General features: G+C 49.2%; 4 protein-coding genes across 4 annotated transcripts; 1 reads left to right on the forward strand and 3 right to left on the reverse strand.

Annotated features, from left to right (window-relative positions):
• Positions 1-564: 564 nt before the first annotated feature.
• On the reverse strand, positions 565-1,284 carry AO090012000578 (uncharacterized protein; the record flags this gene model as incomplete). The annotated part of the gene is made up of 1 exon (XM_001727519.3): positions 565-1,284. One exon carries the CDS (start codon positions 1,282-1,284, stop codon positions 565-567), a length of 720 nt encoding a protein of 239 aa, XP_001727571.1.
• Positions 1,285-3,059: 1,775 nt separating this feature from the next.
• AO090012000579 (acyl--CoA ligase) lies at positions 3,060-5,003 on the reverse strand (the record flags this gene model as incomplete). Its single annotated transcript, XM_001727520.3, has 4 exons — positions 3,060-3,297; positions 3,373-3,476; positions 3,583-3,871; positions 3,943-5,003. 4 exons carry the CDS (start codon positions 5,001-5,003, stop codon positions 3,060-3,062), a joined length of 1,692 nt encoding a protein of 563 aa, XP_001727572.1.
• Positions 5,004-5,824: 821 nt separating this feature from the next.
• AO090012000580 (nucleoporin) lies at positions 5,825-11,453 on the reverse strand (the record flags this gene model as incomplete). The annotated part of the gene is made up of 4 exons (XM_023236543.1): positions 5,825-7,177; positions 7,232-10,330; positions 10,389-11,328; positions 11,386-11,453. 4 exons carry the CDS (start codon positions 11,451-11,453, stop codon positions 5,825-5,827), a joined length of 5,460 nt encoding a protein of 1,819 aa, XP_023091460.1.
• Positions 11,454-11,874: 421 nt separating this feature from the next.
• AO090012000581 (bifunctional anthranilate synthase/indole-3-glycerol-phosphate synthase) lies at positions 11,875-14,199 on the forward strand (the record flags this gene model as incomplete). The annotated part of the gene is made up of 1 exon (XM_023236544.1): positions 11,875-14,199. The coding sequence occupies one exon, from the start codon at positions 11,875-11,877 to the stop codon at positions 14,197-14,199; it is 2,325 nt and encodes a 774-aa protein (XP_023091461.1).
• Positions 14,200-14,966: the final 767 nt, after the last annotated feature.

Raw genomic sequence — 14,966 nt, forward strand, 5'->3', positions numbered from 1 at the left:
CGGATTGTTTCCTTTTTTTCTCTCTTCCTCTGCTTTTTCTTTTCGCAGCGCTTGAAGGTGGGGTTCGAGTGAGAGGAGTTGGGCTGCGATTTCTTGTTGGCTTGTTCTTTGGGGAACTATTGCAGATGGCTATCGAGCAATCATGGCGGTTTATTGGGGATGACTAAGCTCGAGATGTATGGGGCATGTGACTTCGTCATTGCTATTGGGTCATGTGGGTTTCATACTTGTTGATTTTGGAAAAGTTGTCTACGATAGGTCCCTTGGTGATGGGGGGCTATGAGGGTGGTTGTCCCATAATGTGTTGTTGGAAACAGTTAAGTTTAAATTTCATGAATTCAGCATCGTTAACTCGTCATCAGTCATCAACAGAAGTAGGAAAAAAAAAATAATTCTGTATGTAAACAGTCCGCCACCCATTAGGCACCATCTTTTTTAGAGACAAAAAAAAAACATGCGCCTCAATGACCTGGAATTCCAATGGAATGTAAGGAAAAGTACCCGAACTAAATAGCAGAAGGGAGAGTCAAGAAAGCAGAGACCGATGGATGCAGATAATCACCATTAGTTGTACTGGACAATTGTCCGTTTATACGTGCGAACGCCGCCTTCATCCACATCATAAAGGTGCTGGACAATCTGGTTGCGCTTCTGGACAGAACATGTCCGTTCTGGGGCTAATATCCCGGAAAATTCTTGCGTGTCGATTGTCTGCGACTCAGCCGGTCGATCGGCGGTCCTCCTGCAAGATCCAAGAGATCCAGATCCCTCCGCGGGCAAAAGCCCGTTGCTGCGCCCAGCGTCCATCCCAGCGGTGGAAGGCCGACTATCTCCCGAGCTGGGGCTCAGCTCGGATGGGGCAACAACGCAAGGTGCCTGGGTCTGCTGATATGATTGCGCGGTGCTGACACTCCGTTCCCGGCCTAGAACAGCAGCAAGATAACCGCTCGAGGGGAGATGTGTCGAACGGGACAGGGGCAGCAGGATATCACAGGCTGAAGGGAGCCCGGCCACGCCGTAGGTCGACGGGTCTCCTGGATAGTAGGGCATTCCGTGGCCCACTAGACCAGCTAGTTCCTCATCGCCACCACGCTTTTCTTTTTCGCCAAAAGAAAAGGGTGGCGGATCCATTTGCCTCTCTGGCGGTGCGTATCTGCCCAGATGTCGTCGTCTGATACGTTGAACGAGGAGTAGAATGCACAGTATGCAGCCGACGGTGAAGGAGATCCAGAACGAAAGAACCCGGATGTCTTTCACGGCGTCGTTGTCCTTCTCATGGCCCATTGCCTGTGTCTCTTTGGTCTCCTTTCTCTAAGGAGAGTCTCGACGGGTTTTCCTTGGAACGTTGACGACGTTGTAGATCACTAATTCCTCAACAGTCTGTTTGTCCAGTACTGGAGATGGCCGTACTATGAGGCGTTCTATACCAAAATAGGCAATTGGTTTCCAAGTTCCAAAGTATGCTCGATTGACGGGTAGAACGAGACGAGTTAGATAGTTGCGACCAAAGGAAAGCATAAAGAGACGGAAGTAGAGATGATATTGAGCTTGTTCTTGTGCAAATAAGAGCTATGAGCGGTATACAGAGATCTTTATAATCTGGGCGTATGGCCATCAGAGGTACTTAGATCAAGAAGAAATAATAATACTCCAGTCTCAGAGCGACCCAGTGAGGGAATTGCTACTTTCTAAAAGTATTCCAATAAAATGACAGACTCCACCATGCAGGCACACATATCCAACCCTGCGTCATGCAGCCATTCTTGAAGCAGCATCTGGTAGTTGGTTGGTACGAGGCGGCTTCCAGTCCAGCTGCGTGAGGATCAGCCACGCGAGGTTAAGCGGTGGACAAGACCCATGCGAAACGAGACCAACCCGCAATTGTACGACGACTACTCCGTACTAGAGGGCCAAAGGAGACCAAGAATGCGGCAACAAGGCCAACAGGAAAGGTGAGTTCAGCTGCCCTGAAGGAGCGCCACCTGCGCAGCTGCCGGCTCAAGAGAGGAGCTTCTCCCGCTAGTTCGTTAGGCAGACTACTAAGTTAGCGAGGGGCACCGTTCCCCCCCTCCAAGGACTATGAATAAGGCTGGCTACAGGCACTAAATGCTTTGCGGCTCGATCTGAGTCGACCATGACGGCGTAAGACCAATTGAGAGTAGAAAGTGGAGAGAGGGGAATTGAGTCTCTCCATCACCATGTATGTCTTGATTGTCAAAGGTCCAGACTTCGTTACATACAGTTTTTTTTGAAGTTTCCAGCCGTAATTAACAACACTGTTCCCCATTCGGAAAGGTGCCAACCTCCTCGTGACCCTCTTGGTCTCGTTTACTTCGAATAAAATAGGTACATGCAATATTAATGTTCAAGTATCCACCATAGTTATTCTCTTACATTACATCTTCTTTTCTCAGCTCAGCCCATCCTTCCGTGCAGATCCAAATCAGTTCGCATGAAGCAAGCGTAATGACAGGATAAACTTACTAGTCTCGCATCAGGTAGCCATGGTATGACGGGTCGATCCCTTGCCTTCTTCTGTTGGACTTGTGGCTTCTGGTCACTGGTGAGATGATGCTCCCCCCTGAAACTTTCCCCTTCTCACCAATATCTTGTTTTCTCTTCCTCGGCAAGAACTCTAGATCAAATTTCGTCTGTGCTGGTGTCCACTGGGTCATGTCTTTCAATCCTGCACTACTGGACACTACTAACGCACTAGTATCTTAGATCTACTCTTGGCGCAGGAAAAAAGAGCCGAATGCTTTCAGTGTGGCGGTAAACACTGTGATCGACTGTGGCGTCGACCTCCTTCCTGGCCTTTTGACAGCAGGGGAATTTTAAGAGGAACGGACTACGCGAACTTTGATCCACTCAGATTCGTCTATCAAATATATCATCCAGGATTCCTCGCCCGTTCGACCCAACAACCAGGTCCCTTCAATGCATGCTAAAATCAGTTGCCCCACCAATCAGGTCACCGAAGCTTAGATATACATTTGACTGGGCCTGCCGCTCCATAGGCGAGAAAAAAAATATTGGAGAGGCAAAATATAGAGTGTGACCTATAGCTTTGCGGCGATACTCGGGTTTGAGGCCACTTCCTCTTTGGCGCGGTCTCGAAGGACCTTTCGCAGGATTTTGCCTGAGGGGTTTTTAGGAATTGTATCAACGAAAACTACCCCGCCAGTGATTCTCTTGATCGCGGAGACTTTCCCGTCCATGAATGCGATAAGATCCTGTGCGGAGGCGCTCTGTCCAGGTTTTAGCACTACATATGCCCGAGGGCGCTCGTCATCGTTCCTATTCGTTGATAGTCAGTCTATCAGCTGCTCTTGATCGTTCATCGATCTCTGGGGAGGCAAATATAATACTTACACCGACACTCCAATGACCGCAACGTCAGCTACTGCCGGGTGCTCCAGCAAAAGGGCCTCTAACTCTGCCGGTGCGACTTGGTTGCCTTTCACTTTGATCAGTTCCTAGGGCAGAATTTGTCAGTCAACACATGCACGGGTTCTAGAAGCATGCGACGCTGCTTTTGCTCGCCATATGTGGCAACTGGGAACTATTTGTCATACGACGTACCTTCTTTCGGTCAACAACGTAGAACTTCCCCTGATCGTCCACATATGCGATGTCTCCGGTCTTCAGCCATCCGTCCTCCGTCTTGGTTTCCTTTGTGGCCTGTGGGTTTCGCCAATAGCCCTTCATAATGTTCGGGCCTCGGACCCAGAGTTCACCCCGTTGGTTACGTCCTAACTCGGTGACCCCGTCGTCGGCCATAATCTTTGCTTCGCAATTGGGGTTCAGCTCTCCAACCGACGCTGTGTGACTTGTTTCGGTGGGGTCCCAGCCAAGTATAGCGCATGTAGTCCTGCGGAAAAACTTCCCTGTTAGCTCACACATGCTGCTTCATTGGTAGAGATAATAGGAGGCGCAACGTACTCGGTCATTCCCCAGCCCTGTTTCACATTGACACGTCCAGGTTCCCAGAGCGCCTCCACTTCATCACAGACTTCTCTTCCCAGGGGCGCTGCACCGCTGCCAATCCCCTCGACACTGCTAAGATCATATTTGCCGCTTCTGACCGCAGGATGCTTGGCTAGGGCAACCACCACGGGAGGTACCAGAATAAGGTCCGTGATGCGGAATTTCTCCGTATATTCCAGCATCTTGATGAAGTCGAACTTGGGCATAATATACACAGGAACCTCACGCTTTAATGCATTCGCAATGAAAATATTCTGAGCCATCGCATGATACATCGGCAGGAAACAGAGGAACCGAGCCCTAGCATTTCTTGCCTTCCAGTCCGGATTCAGATAAAACGATTGATTCGCCTGAAGCATGTTGGCGCAATAGTTCTTGTGAGAGATTTCCACGCCCTTGGGCCTTCCCGTTGTGCCGCTGGAATAGTTTAAGGCGAGAGTACGGTTAGCCTTCTCCGGAGTCGATAGATCATCCCATTCAAATTGACTGCCTTCCTCCGCAGACGCCACCAGTTCACCCCAGTAGCGACAACCCATCTTACCCTCCCCACGCCCATCAAAGATGGCATTGTTAAAAACAAACACCCGACCCCGACTCAGTCCTGCTACCTGCGCCGCTTCAATACCAGTGTCAAGACTCCCCTCAGCGCAAATGAGGTAAGTTGCGCCGCTATCCTGGAGCTGGTACGCCAATTCCCTTGCGACATAGGTAGGATTGGCCCCCGAGAAGATACCTCCCGCCATGATGATCCCCATAAAAACAACAGGGAAGAAGAGATCGTTGCCGGAGAAGAGCAAGACCCGATCGCCCGACTGGAGACCAGCCTTGCGCAATCCCGCCGCAAAACGCTTCGACCATAGTCGGAAGTCATGGGTAGTGAAATAATGCGTATCAGGACGAGCTGCCTCAGAGAAGCACCTGTGCGTCTTTGACAACGGATGAGTGGGCGATGTGAACAGGACAGTTGCCAGGTGCGCATCCGGGACATGCACCTGCCAACGCGATTTGAAAGGCATCGTGAGTCTTATAAACAATCCACCCAAAAGACAGGGATTAAGTAGCTTTCAAGAAGAGGAGCGCCAATCAAGTTCAACAAAAGGTAAAAATGAATAAGAAGTAACGATATAAACTTTGAGGAGAGCGAGAGCGAGAGCAAGTCATATATAGAATTAGGAACAGGCCACAGACCAAGTAATTCACTCCAATCGAACTTGCCCCAAAAACCTGGCTACATCAAACCCCTCCCTATGAGAACCAGCAAAATGAATAATTTATCCACTTTTATCCATTCATAATTCGACGAACCAACCCCATACCAAGCTTACAGAGCTCTCCCCGCATTTGGGATCGGTTAAGTCGGTACCAATCAGCTTCTCCCCGAGCGGAGATCCCGAGGAAGTAAACGCTTCATGACCTCGGGCCTTCGACTCCTTTATTTATAGGGGAAAGGGGAGACGTACGGGTTCCACCCTGGGTATGTAACACGATTGAGGAACAGTCGGAATTTCTCTCGATAGGTGGGACCGGATGCTTACCTGTATCACCTACTGTTGCCGCGATTATGCTGGGGATATTTAGCCGCTTACATCATTTCATTCTTCAAACACCAGTTTGGGAAGGAAAGCAAAGACCGATATGTGGTTTGTATGTTCAATCAATGGAATACCGATAGAAAGTTTTCTACACCTCCCCCATCTGCCATTTCCTACCAAAAACATCACGCTATATCTTAAGAGGACAACCCTGAACAAGTTATGGAAGGAGTAAAAAATATCAAGAAACAACCACATAGACACCTTGAAATTGCGCACAACATGAGATGGATACATTAGCTTCATTACGCCTCCTCTCCTCCAAGACAGACCAGTGTGGCCTTCAACTCGCTCACGATCTTCTCCTCCAGTCGGTTCTCGGCCCCCGATGAAGCGTTCAATGGTTTCTGGCGGACCAGCTCCGCTTCTTTGTCGTTGGTGGCCACGATCCGTGCTCGAAGGAGTTGTCTGCGTTCTAGGAGATCTTCAATGTCTTCCTTGACATGTGCCCTATCCCATTTGAGTTCCTGGATTGACTCAGCATCCATACCGGCGCTGGGTCCTGCTTCGCGGAATCGGTCCAATATGAAGGAGATTAGTGCCAGTGAGTACGCCTCAGATGTCATGCTCAGACAGATGCGCCGAGCCGTAGACCCAGCCGTGCGATCGGCAGCAAACGCCTCGGACGCCCGCGTAAGTTGGCCCTCAAATTGATTGAGGAAGGCCGCCACTTCGGGCGCTGTGCGAATGACGTGGTAGAGAAGGTTCAGGCAAAGGGGAAGAATACCGCCGGTCCAGATAGCATACATCCTGGGCACAGAGTCAAAGGGACCAAAGCCCTTGGGCTGTCGCAGGATATTTGTCAAGCGGCATGTAGAGAGTCTGACTAAAACAACCTCGACAGCGAGATGTTCTGCTAGCATGGGTATGGTCGATAGCTTAACAAGGAAAGAGATACTGAGTTCTCCGTAGACGGGATCACCGGCCACAGCCAATTGATCAGCCCACGAAAAGAGAGAAGTTGCATGACGACCTGTGTCGTTATCCGCAATATGATAAACGATATGCTCGTATACGCGATCAACATTCTTCACCTGCAAGCAGCTTTGCAGAATGGCTGTTATGATGGCAAAGTCCTTCGGTGTGCATTTCTCTGGTTGATCGTGCAAGTACGCGGTCAAAGACTTGAACCCTTGAGCAACCACAGTCTTTACAATTTCGACCACCAGTCCTAAGTCAGATGATACCTCAGCTTTCTTACTGAGCGTTTCGGGCGCTGTCCGTGAAGGTGAGTCTTGATGGAACTGAAGGGCGAGGAAGAGCACATTGAGAAGGGACCGGTAATACTCGGTGTCGTCATTGATGATTGCCTCCTCATACGTTGCGCGGCGAGAGCGCAATGCATCCCACACTACCCCAAGCAGACCAAAAACTTCAGCACCCCGGGATCCAATCTCGACAAGTCGCTGGAGGAGAGCTTGTGCAAAATCTACCCGTGTTTGTTGAATCCGTGCGAAGATTGCTTCTTGTGGAACGCCATTGGTATTAGCTTCAAGGCATCTCTGTACGACTACAGCCATCGATTTCTGAACCTCTCGATCCGTCATAAAGTCTGAGCAATGCTCGATGGCGAAGAATTTCCAGCTATGGAGGAGCGACTGCGGTTGAACACTATTAGAGCACATTCATATAGGAATTGCGCGAATACATACCACTTTGGCCTCAATCAGTGACAGATTGAGATTAGCTCGTTCGAACTCCTGGTCAAAACCTTGGTTGCGGGTTCCTGCCCATGCAAAATCGTAAGAGAGAAGCTTTTCGCCAAGGTGAATATCATAACAATAGTCACGGCCCAGGGTGCGCGGTTGCAATGTCGTCCTTTTAAAATCAGCGAGCTTGCAGCCCGAATACCTCATCTCAAAGTTCTTCTTCAAGTTGGCGTGTAGTGAGGCATTGTACCCCGAGACCTCAACTGCATCCTTCGCGTACCAAGACACAAGCGGGATCAAAGTCTTGTAGAACGATCGATCCTGCATTTCCTTTGCGGAATGCAAATACACGGTGCAGAGATCAGCGACGACAGCTGCAATTCGTGTAGTAAATATCTGATCCACCACAGATAGTGACGCTATCTTCAACTTCGAGACATATTGCACGAGGCTGGTGAAAAACAGGGAGTGCTTTCTCAGCTCAGAGGTAGCCCAGGGCCAATTTTCTTGGGCATGAGAGACGAACTCTAGCAACGCAAGAGCTACCTGGAGATCAACTTGGTCGATGTTTGAGAGTGTATCCAGCGCAATCTTCAAAAACGGTGTTCCTCTCATAGCCGGGGCTTTTTGATCGTCGGTCTTCTTAAGTGTTTGACGAGGAGACGATCCTGTAAGAATATAGACCGCAAGCCACTGCTGACGCTTGGTGACAAATGTTGACAATAGCTGCCATATTCCCAAGTGTAGGTTCCGATCACTTAACGGCTTGTCAAATTGTGATAGGACATCAAGAAAGAGACAGGATGACTCGGCTCCCAAATGGCCAATCAGGGACGGTGGCTCTTTGTCTGAATTCAAAGCCGCGCCTGTGATAAGTGTGTTAAGAAGAGATATAATAGGTAGTCGGTAGGCGTCATGCTGTGCATATAATTTGACGAGGACCGGAGCTGCCTTAAACAGTTGCTCTTCTAATAATGACGGCGGTGTCGAGAGTAGCTGGGCGGCCTGTAAAAGTCTAGTAGAGAGTACAAGTGTCGAACTCACTTGCTTTTCTACCAGTGTTAAGTACCGAAGATATAATGTGGGCGGGGTTTGAAGGCCGTCGGCAATGAGTCGAAGGATCGGGTTGAAAGGGAGATCATCTGTCGAATGCGGTCGTAAAACATCCAGTATATACGTCGCCGAGGACGAGAACACACCAGTAACTTTCGCATCCAGTTTTGTAGAGTCGTTGGTGCCATAAGCATAGTAGAGTATTCTTTCGAATGTCTTAGCGAGTGCGGCGTTGATCTCGAATCTCTGCGCCGGGGAGTTAAATCGCCAATTGATGCTACTGTTGTACACTTCGACCATTATTCGAACAAAGTCCAAGAGGACTCCTCTCATCATATGAGATGGAACACCAGCAGTCCAATCAGAAACGGTTGCTGTCTTGCCCATTACGCTATTGGGGCTTCTCCTCAATACAGCACGAGAGACAGCGTCGTCAACAATGGACTCGAAAAAACGTACGCAGCTGAGGAGGAAGGGATATTCGCCTGATGTGACCTCGAGGGCGGAGATGACTGCGGTCATGATGCCGCCTTTGCCATCAGAACCAAATAAGCTGCTCCGAGATAGGAACGGCCATACTCTGCCAGGTAAAACTTCAATAAGAGCGGTGATAAACCGCAGGCAGGCAATAACGGAATCCAAAACAGTCTCAGAACCTGCTCTAGGGCCAATATGAGACAGACTGCGTTCGAGAATGTCGAGTACCACTGAAATAATGTCGCTTTGCCGGGCTAACCCATCGCTTGCCATCTCCAAGATCCTCTTAGCGCCTGAGTCATCGCCATTTTGACGTTGTGTATCTTTGGAGGTAATGAGAAGGTCTGCCAAGAGTCCTATGATTTCCGCGATAGAGTCCTCTCCCCATCCTGCTGAATATCCTCCGTTTTCATTCCATTCCTCCAGCCAGCTTCCTAGGTAGCTTAACGAAGAATACTGGTGCTGCCACATAATAACAGCGGGCCTTGACTCGGACACGATTTGCCCAATTGTCGTAGACGGAACTTGAGATGAGCCCGTGACAACCAGAGCATTGCTGGTTTGTTTCTCGGATAACTGTCTTCGAGGGGATGAGCCAAGCATTGGAAGGGATTCAACGAGAGTCACGAAATTTGCGTTCTCATCTTCCCGTATCGTCTCGTACCCTTGGAAATCAGGCGGCAAGGCTTGAGTGAATGTGTCCATGTTCTCCATTTCATTGAGAATTACCGGAATACCTTCGTCATTAACCAGGTCTTTGCTAATGAGAGCGCGGCAGAGTTTCAAAAACGGCACTGTCTCATAAGGGAACCGCGACCGGGCTAGTCGAAAGATATTGTCCATCAAAAGTTCATCCCTGATGAAAACACACCGTGGGTCACTAGAAGGCGAGGCCAGGTTGTTTATGGGCCATAGAGGTTCTGTGGATGAACCCACAAGAATTGCCAGAACGGATTCCACAATTTCGGGTGAATAATCTAAGTACACCACGGCCACTCGAATGAGATCCAGAAGCACCGTTCGAGTCCAACGGTTCGTTAACATGTCGTCAACTGCAGATGTAGAGCCAACTTTGGTAGCGAGGTTCATAATGATCTCAAATGCCATGATTTTCACTTCATCCGAGGTCAACAGGGCTATAGAATCATCAGCCGTGCACTTCGGAGTTCGTGCACATTCTAACAGCTCTTCATAGAGTGAAATTTCTGAAGCTCCGCCTGCGGTAGATTGAGGAGTATTCGATTGAAATGAGTCAACTGCGCTGTGAAACTGTTCTAACTCCCGATTCTCTTTGTCATTGAGGGCAAGCTCTCTCATAGTGTTCAAAACCAGTCCCCACGCGAATGCCGCGGGGCTTGCAACTTTGGACTCCACCACTGCAGAGACAAAAATCTCATTCACCTGACCAATCTCATCCTTCGAGAGAAAATATGGTGGTTTCGTGTTTGATTCTGGTGTACAAGTTTTGTTTATGATGGACGGAATAGTAAGCGGTAGCTTCATGAACGCAAGGGTCGTCAAGCTCACAAAAGCCTGAAGAGGGAGTAATACTTCTGGCGGATTCTGGCATGGCTTTACGAAGTCAGCTTCTCAGAACTCAAGAACAGGGAGGAAGTCTAGTTCTACTCACGATTTGGAGTGTCTCAAGGAAGTTGTAATCGCCCATGAGACGAAGCCAGGACACGAAAACATCGGCAGAAGGAAGCTCCGCAGATGATTGGAGCCGTAGGAACAGAATTTGCACAATGTGCAATATCTCTTCAACGAGAGCCGTTCGCCACAAATCTTCCACGGCCTCGTTGCTTTCAGCGAGTCCTAGCCACCCTCCATCGCTCTCTAATGCCGAAAGTCGACCCTGGATAGCTTTGATACATGCTTGAATGAAAGTGCGGCATTTATCACCAGCAAGATTGTCGTTGAAGAGTGTAGCTCCCAATTGGCACAACAAGTCGCTCCGTTTCTGTTCGGACATTTGCGGAGCAGGTTCATTGACGTCGTTGCGCAGAGAGAGAGCGAATAACCTCCGGGCCGTCTTTATAATATGTGTCCTTTCCGACAAGTATAACTCTCGCAGACGCAGGCGCCTACTTTCTTCAGAAACAAATCCTGAGGCATTGTCCTCACGACCGACTTTCTGACTGAAAATTTCAGCAAAGCTGGGTCCAGCCAGCGACATGCGAAAGTTCTCGACACCAGCTGCGCTCTGCAAACTTGTAGATTCTTCTTCGGAGAATCCAGACAGAAGGCGTGTAGCAGGGCGATTCTGCCATTCTAAGACTGCAATCCTTAGGGCGCTGATTTCGTCAATGCCGGCTTTCTGGCTCAGCCACAATGCGTCTTCTTTGAGTTCCTTCAAGTTATATGAAGCTTGCGCTGTTGTCTCCGAATGAATCGCAGCCGTTTTCGATTCAAAATCTGACTTTGTTTTCCCCGAAGAGGAGGTGAACCCGTCCAAACATCTTGCAAGAAGCTGAACGCTTTCTGGGTGCGACAAGAAAGCATGGAGACTGCCGGTATCGCCTAGGTCATCCTCGGGATTGCATGTGTAGAGAAATGCTCTCTTCCAGGACCTGAAGGGACGGTATAGTTAGCCTTGATCCTGTGTGAAGTATTGTAGATGCGCGTACAGAAGCTGGACGTCCCCGGAGAAGCACTTGTCCAGGGACGGGAAATAGGCTTCCGGAACGGGAGCCATTGGCGCAACAGCTATATCATTCTAAGACCTAGAAAGATACAGCTTTTATGCGCAGGTAGGAAGGGCCTAGAGTGAGTAAGGTCGATAAAGCAATAAGTGTAGGAAGCTGAGAGCGGGAACTCAAGAATATTCGAAGGAGCACTTTTGGCTGAGGTCAACAATCAATACCTATCTTGGCTTAGTGTAAGGCGGTGAGACTAAATTTGCGCAGTTTGATAGACAAGCCCGTTTGGGAAGGCGATTATCCGATGCGGCTTCAATGAGTCAAACTCCCCGCTTACACAATTCGTTGCTCAGCCCTTCAAAAAGGTGAGTTAGGGTCGCTGCTTAGTCGATAGACTACTGTCTGCGCTTACGATTCTTACGTAGACAGTTCTTTCTAATTCTTAACTCTGACGCCTCTCATCTCCAGGTCTTCGTCATGGCGGGCTCCGATCTCGTTGACCATTCCCCCCACCATCCCACTAAAGCCGCACGGCTTGACAGCGCATCCAATGTCATTTTGATCGACAACTATGATTCTTTCACCTGGAATGTCTATCAGTATCTGGTCCTCGAGGGCGCCACTGTCCAGGTGTTTCGCAATGATGAATTATCCTTGGACGAATTGATCGCCAAGAAGCCGACTCAATTGGTCGTCAGCCCTGGTCCGGGCCACCCGACAACCGACGCTGGAATCAGTAATGCTGCAATTCAATACTTCAGCGGTAAAGTACCTGTTTTTGGTGTGTGTATGGGTCAGCAATGCATCATCTCTTCCTTCGGTGGCAAAGTCGATGTCACAGGCGAGATCTTGCATGGTAAGACATCGGTGATAAAACATGACGGTAAGGGTGCATATGAAGGGCTGCCGACCTCCCTCGCCGTGACTAGGTATCATTCCCTTGCTGGAACACACTCAACGATCCCTGATTGCCTGGAGGTAACGTCTTACGCCCAGCTGGGTGAGGACAGTAGTAAGACCGTTATCATGGGTGTGAGACACAAGGAGCTTGCAGTGGAAGGTGTCCAGTTTCATCCTGAAAGTATTCTCACAGAGTACGGCCGAGGGATGTTTAGGAACTTCCTCAAACTTACAGCGGGTACATGGGAGGGTAACGGCAAACAATCCAGTGCACAGAGTGGCACTTCCGTTGCAACTGGGTTAGCTGCCTCGAATAGCACCCCAAAGGTAGACAAGAAGACTTCCATCTTAGAGAAGATATATGATCACCGCAGGGCTGCCGTTGCCATCCAGAAGACTATTCCTTCACAACGGCCCGCGGATCTTCAGGCTGCTTACGACCTCAACATTGCTCCTCCACAAGTCTCATTCCCTGCCCGTCTGAGACAATCACCTTATCCGCTGTCTCTTATGGCTGAAATAAAGCGCGCTTCCCCTTCCAAGGGAATGATTGCGGAGAACGCATGTGCCCCTGCCCAGGCTAGAGAGTACGCTAAGGCCGGCGCCAGCGTTATTTCTGTCCTCACTGAGCCAGAATGGTTCAAAGGTAGCATCGACGATTTGCGTGCCGTTCGTCAGAGCTTAGAAGGAGTTACAAACAGACCTGCAATCTTAAGAAAGGAGTTTGTTTTTGACGAATATCAGATTCTTGAAGCCCGTCTTGCTGGGGCTGATACTATCCTGCTCATCGTGAAGATGCTAAGCGTCGAGCTTCTTACAAGATTGTATCACTATTCTCGCAGCTTGGGAATGGAGCCTCTCGTAGAGGTTAATACTCCGGAGGAAATGAAGATCGCGGTGCAGCTTGGAGCCGAGGTGATTGGCGTGAACAACAGAGACTTGACGAGCTTCGAGGTTGACCTCGGTACCACGAGTCGTCTCATGGACCAGGTTAACGAGAATACTATCGTTTGCGCTCTTAGTGGAATTTCCGGACCCAAGGATGTCGAGGCTTACAAGAAGGAAGGTGTCAAAGCAATTCTCGTGGGAGAGGCACTTATGCGGGCATCTAACACATCTGCTTTTGTTGCAGAGCTGCTCGGGGGGTCTTACGAGAAATCTACTCAAACTTCACGAGCCTCGCCGTTAGTCAAGATCTGCGGTACACGATCAGAAGATGGGGCTCGGGCGGCAATTGAGGCCGGTGCTGATTTGGTTGGTATTATTCAGGTACAGGGACGAAAGCGTACTGTTTCAGATGATGTTGCTCTTCGCATTTCTCAAGTTGTGAAGTCCACGAAGCGACCTGTCACTCATACCGCTTCGACGACTCAAGGAACATCAAATGCAACCTCGGTTGATTACTTTGATCATTCCACTAATGTCCTACGCCATCCCAACCGAGCTCTGCTCGTGGGTGTGTTCCAGAATCAGCCATTGTCGTACATCCTAGAGCAGCAGCAAAAGCTGGAACTCGATGTGGTCCAATTACACGGTTCTGAGCCATTGGAGTGGGCTAAGTTAATACCGGTGCCTGTAATCCGCAAATTCGGTCTTGACGAGACTGGAATTGCACGAAGAGCCTACCATACTTTGCCCTTACTTGATTCTGGAGCTGGCGGCTCGGGTGAATTGCTTGATCAGTCCGGTGTTCAAACCGTTCTGGACAGCGATGCTGGCCTGCGTGTTATCCTGGCTGGAGGATTGGATCCCACAAACGTTGCTGACACAATCAAGAAGCTAGGGAGCTCTGGTCACAAGGTTGTTGGGGTAGATGTCAGTTCTGGTGTGGAGTCGGATGGCGTTCAGGATCCGAGTAAAATACATGCCTTTGTGCAGGCAGTGAGAGGACTTCAACAGTAATCCATAGACTTTTTGGTTCTCAGATACCAGCAACTTGTCACAGATCCGGACGATGATCTTTAATGAGTTTCCTTTTGTTTTCGAGTAATGACTCAATCTACACTTCAATTTCGGGTTGCAATTCACTTTCAGGTTATGGACTAGTTTCGAGATACAACCCACTGTCTCAAATTAGTTGTGTTATTGCCAGTACTTCCCTATAGATTTAAGCTTGCGAACTACGCTCGAACTCTCACTTCTAAGCAATCGCAGGAACATACTCTTCATTGCTATCATCCCGCTCTTACGGGTTATCTCTTTCTCTACTTTCACTCAGCCTAGCTGGTATGTAGTTGTTGCCAGACCATCTGGTTGCCTTCTTGAATCTAGTTCTTTCCAACGATCTACACCCACCTACACTCGGACATTCAATATGGGCAAGTCTTTTGCAAAGGTCCACTTATGCTCAGCTGGGAGGCTTGGAGATAACGGTAGTAAAATTCCGCAATGGGTACAAGCAAACGGCGGAACGTACTCTAGACAAGTCACACAGGATGTGACGCACCTAGTTACCACCAAAGACGCCTATATGAACAACATCCCTGCAGGTTAGTTCCCCAATACCTAGATTGCTAAACTCTTGCCACACTAACACATTCGATTTAAGTCAAAGAAGCCAGACGTCTCGGGACTGTTAGGATAGTATCATATGAATGGTTGGAGGATTCTCTACTTTCCCGTAATCGGACACCAAAACGGGAGAAGGCATATCTCATCGAGAATATCCT

Source organism: Aspergillus oryzae, chromosome 4 (genome assembly GCF_000184455.2).
Source record: "Aspergillus oryzae RIB40 DNA, chromosome 4".
In the NCBI taxonomy this organism is placed as follows: Eukaryota; Fungi; Ascomycota; class Eurotiomycetes; order Eurotiales; family Aspergillaceae; genus Aspergillus; species Aspergillus oryzae.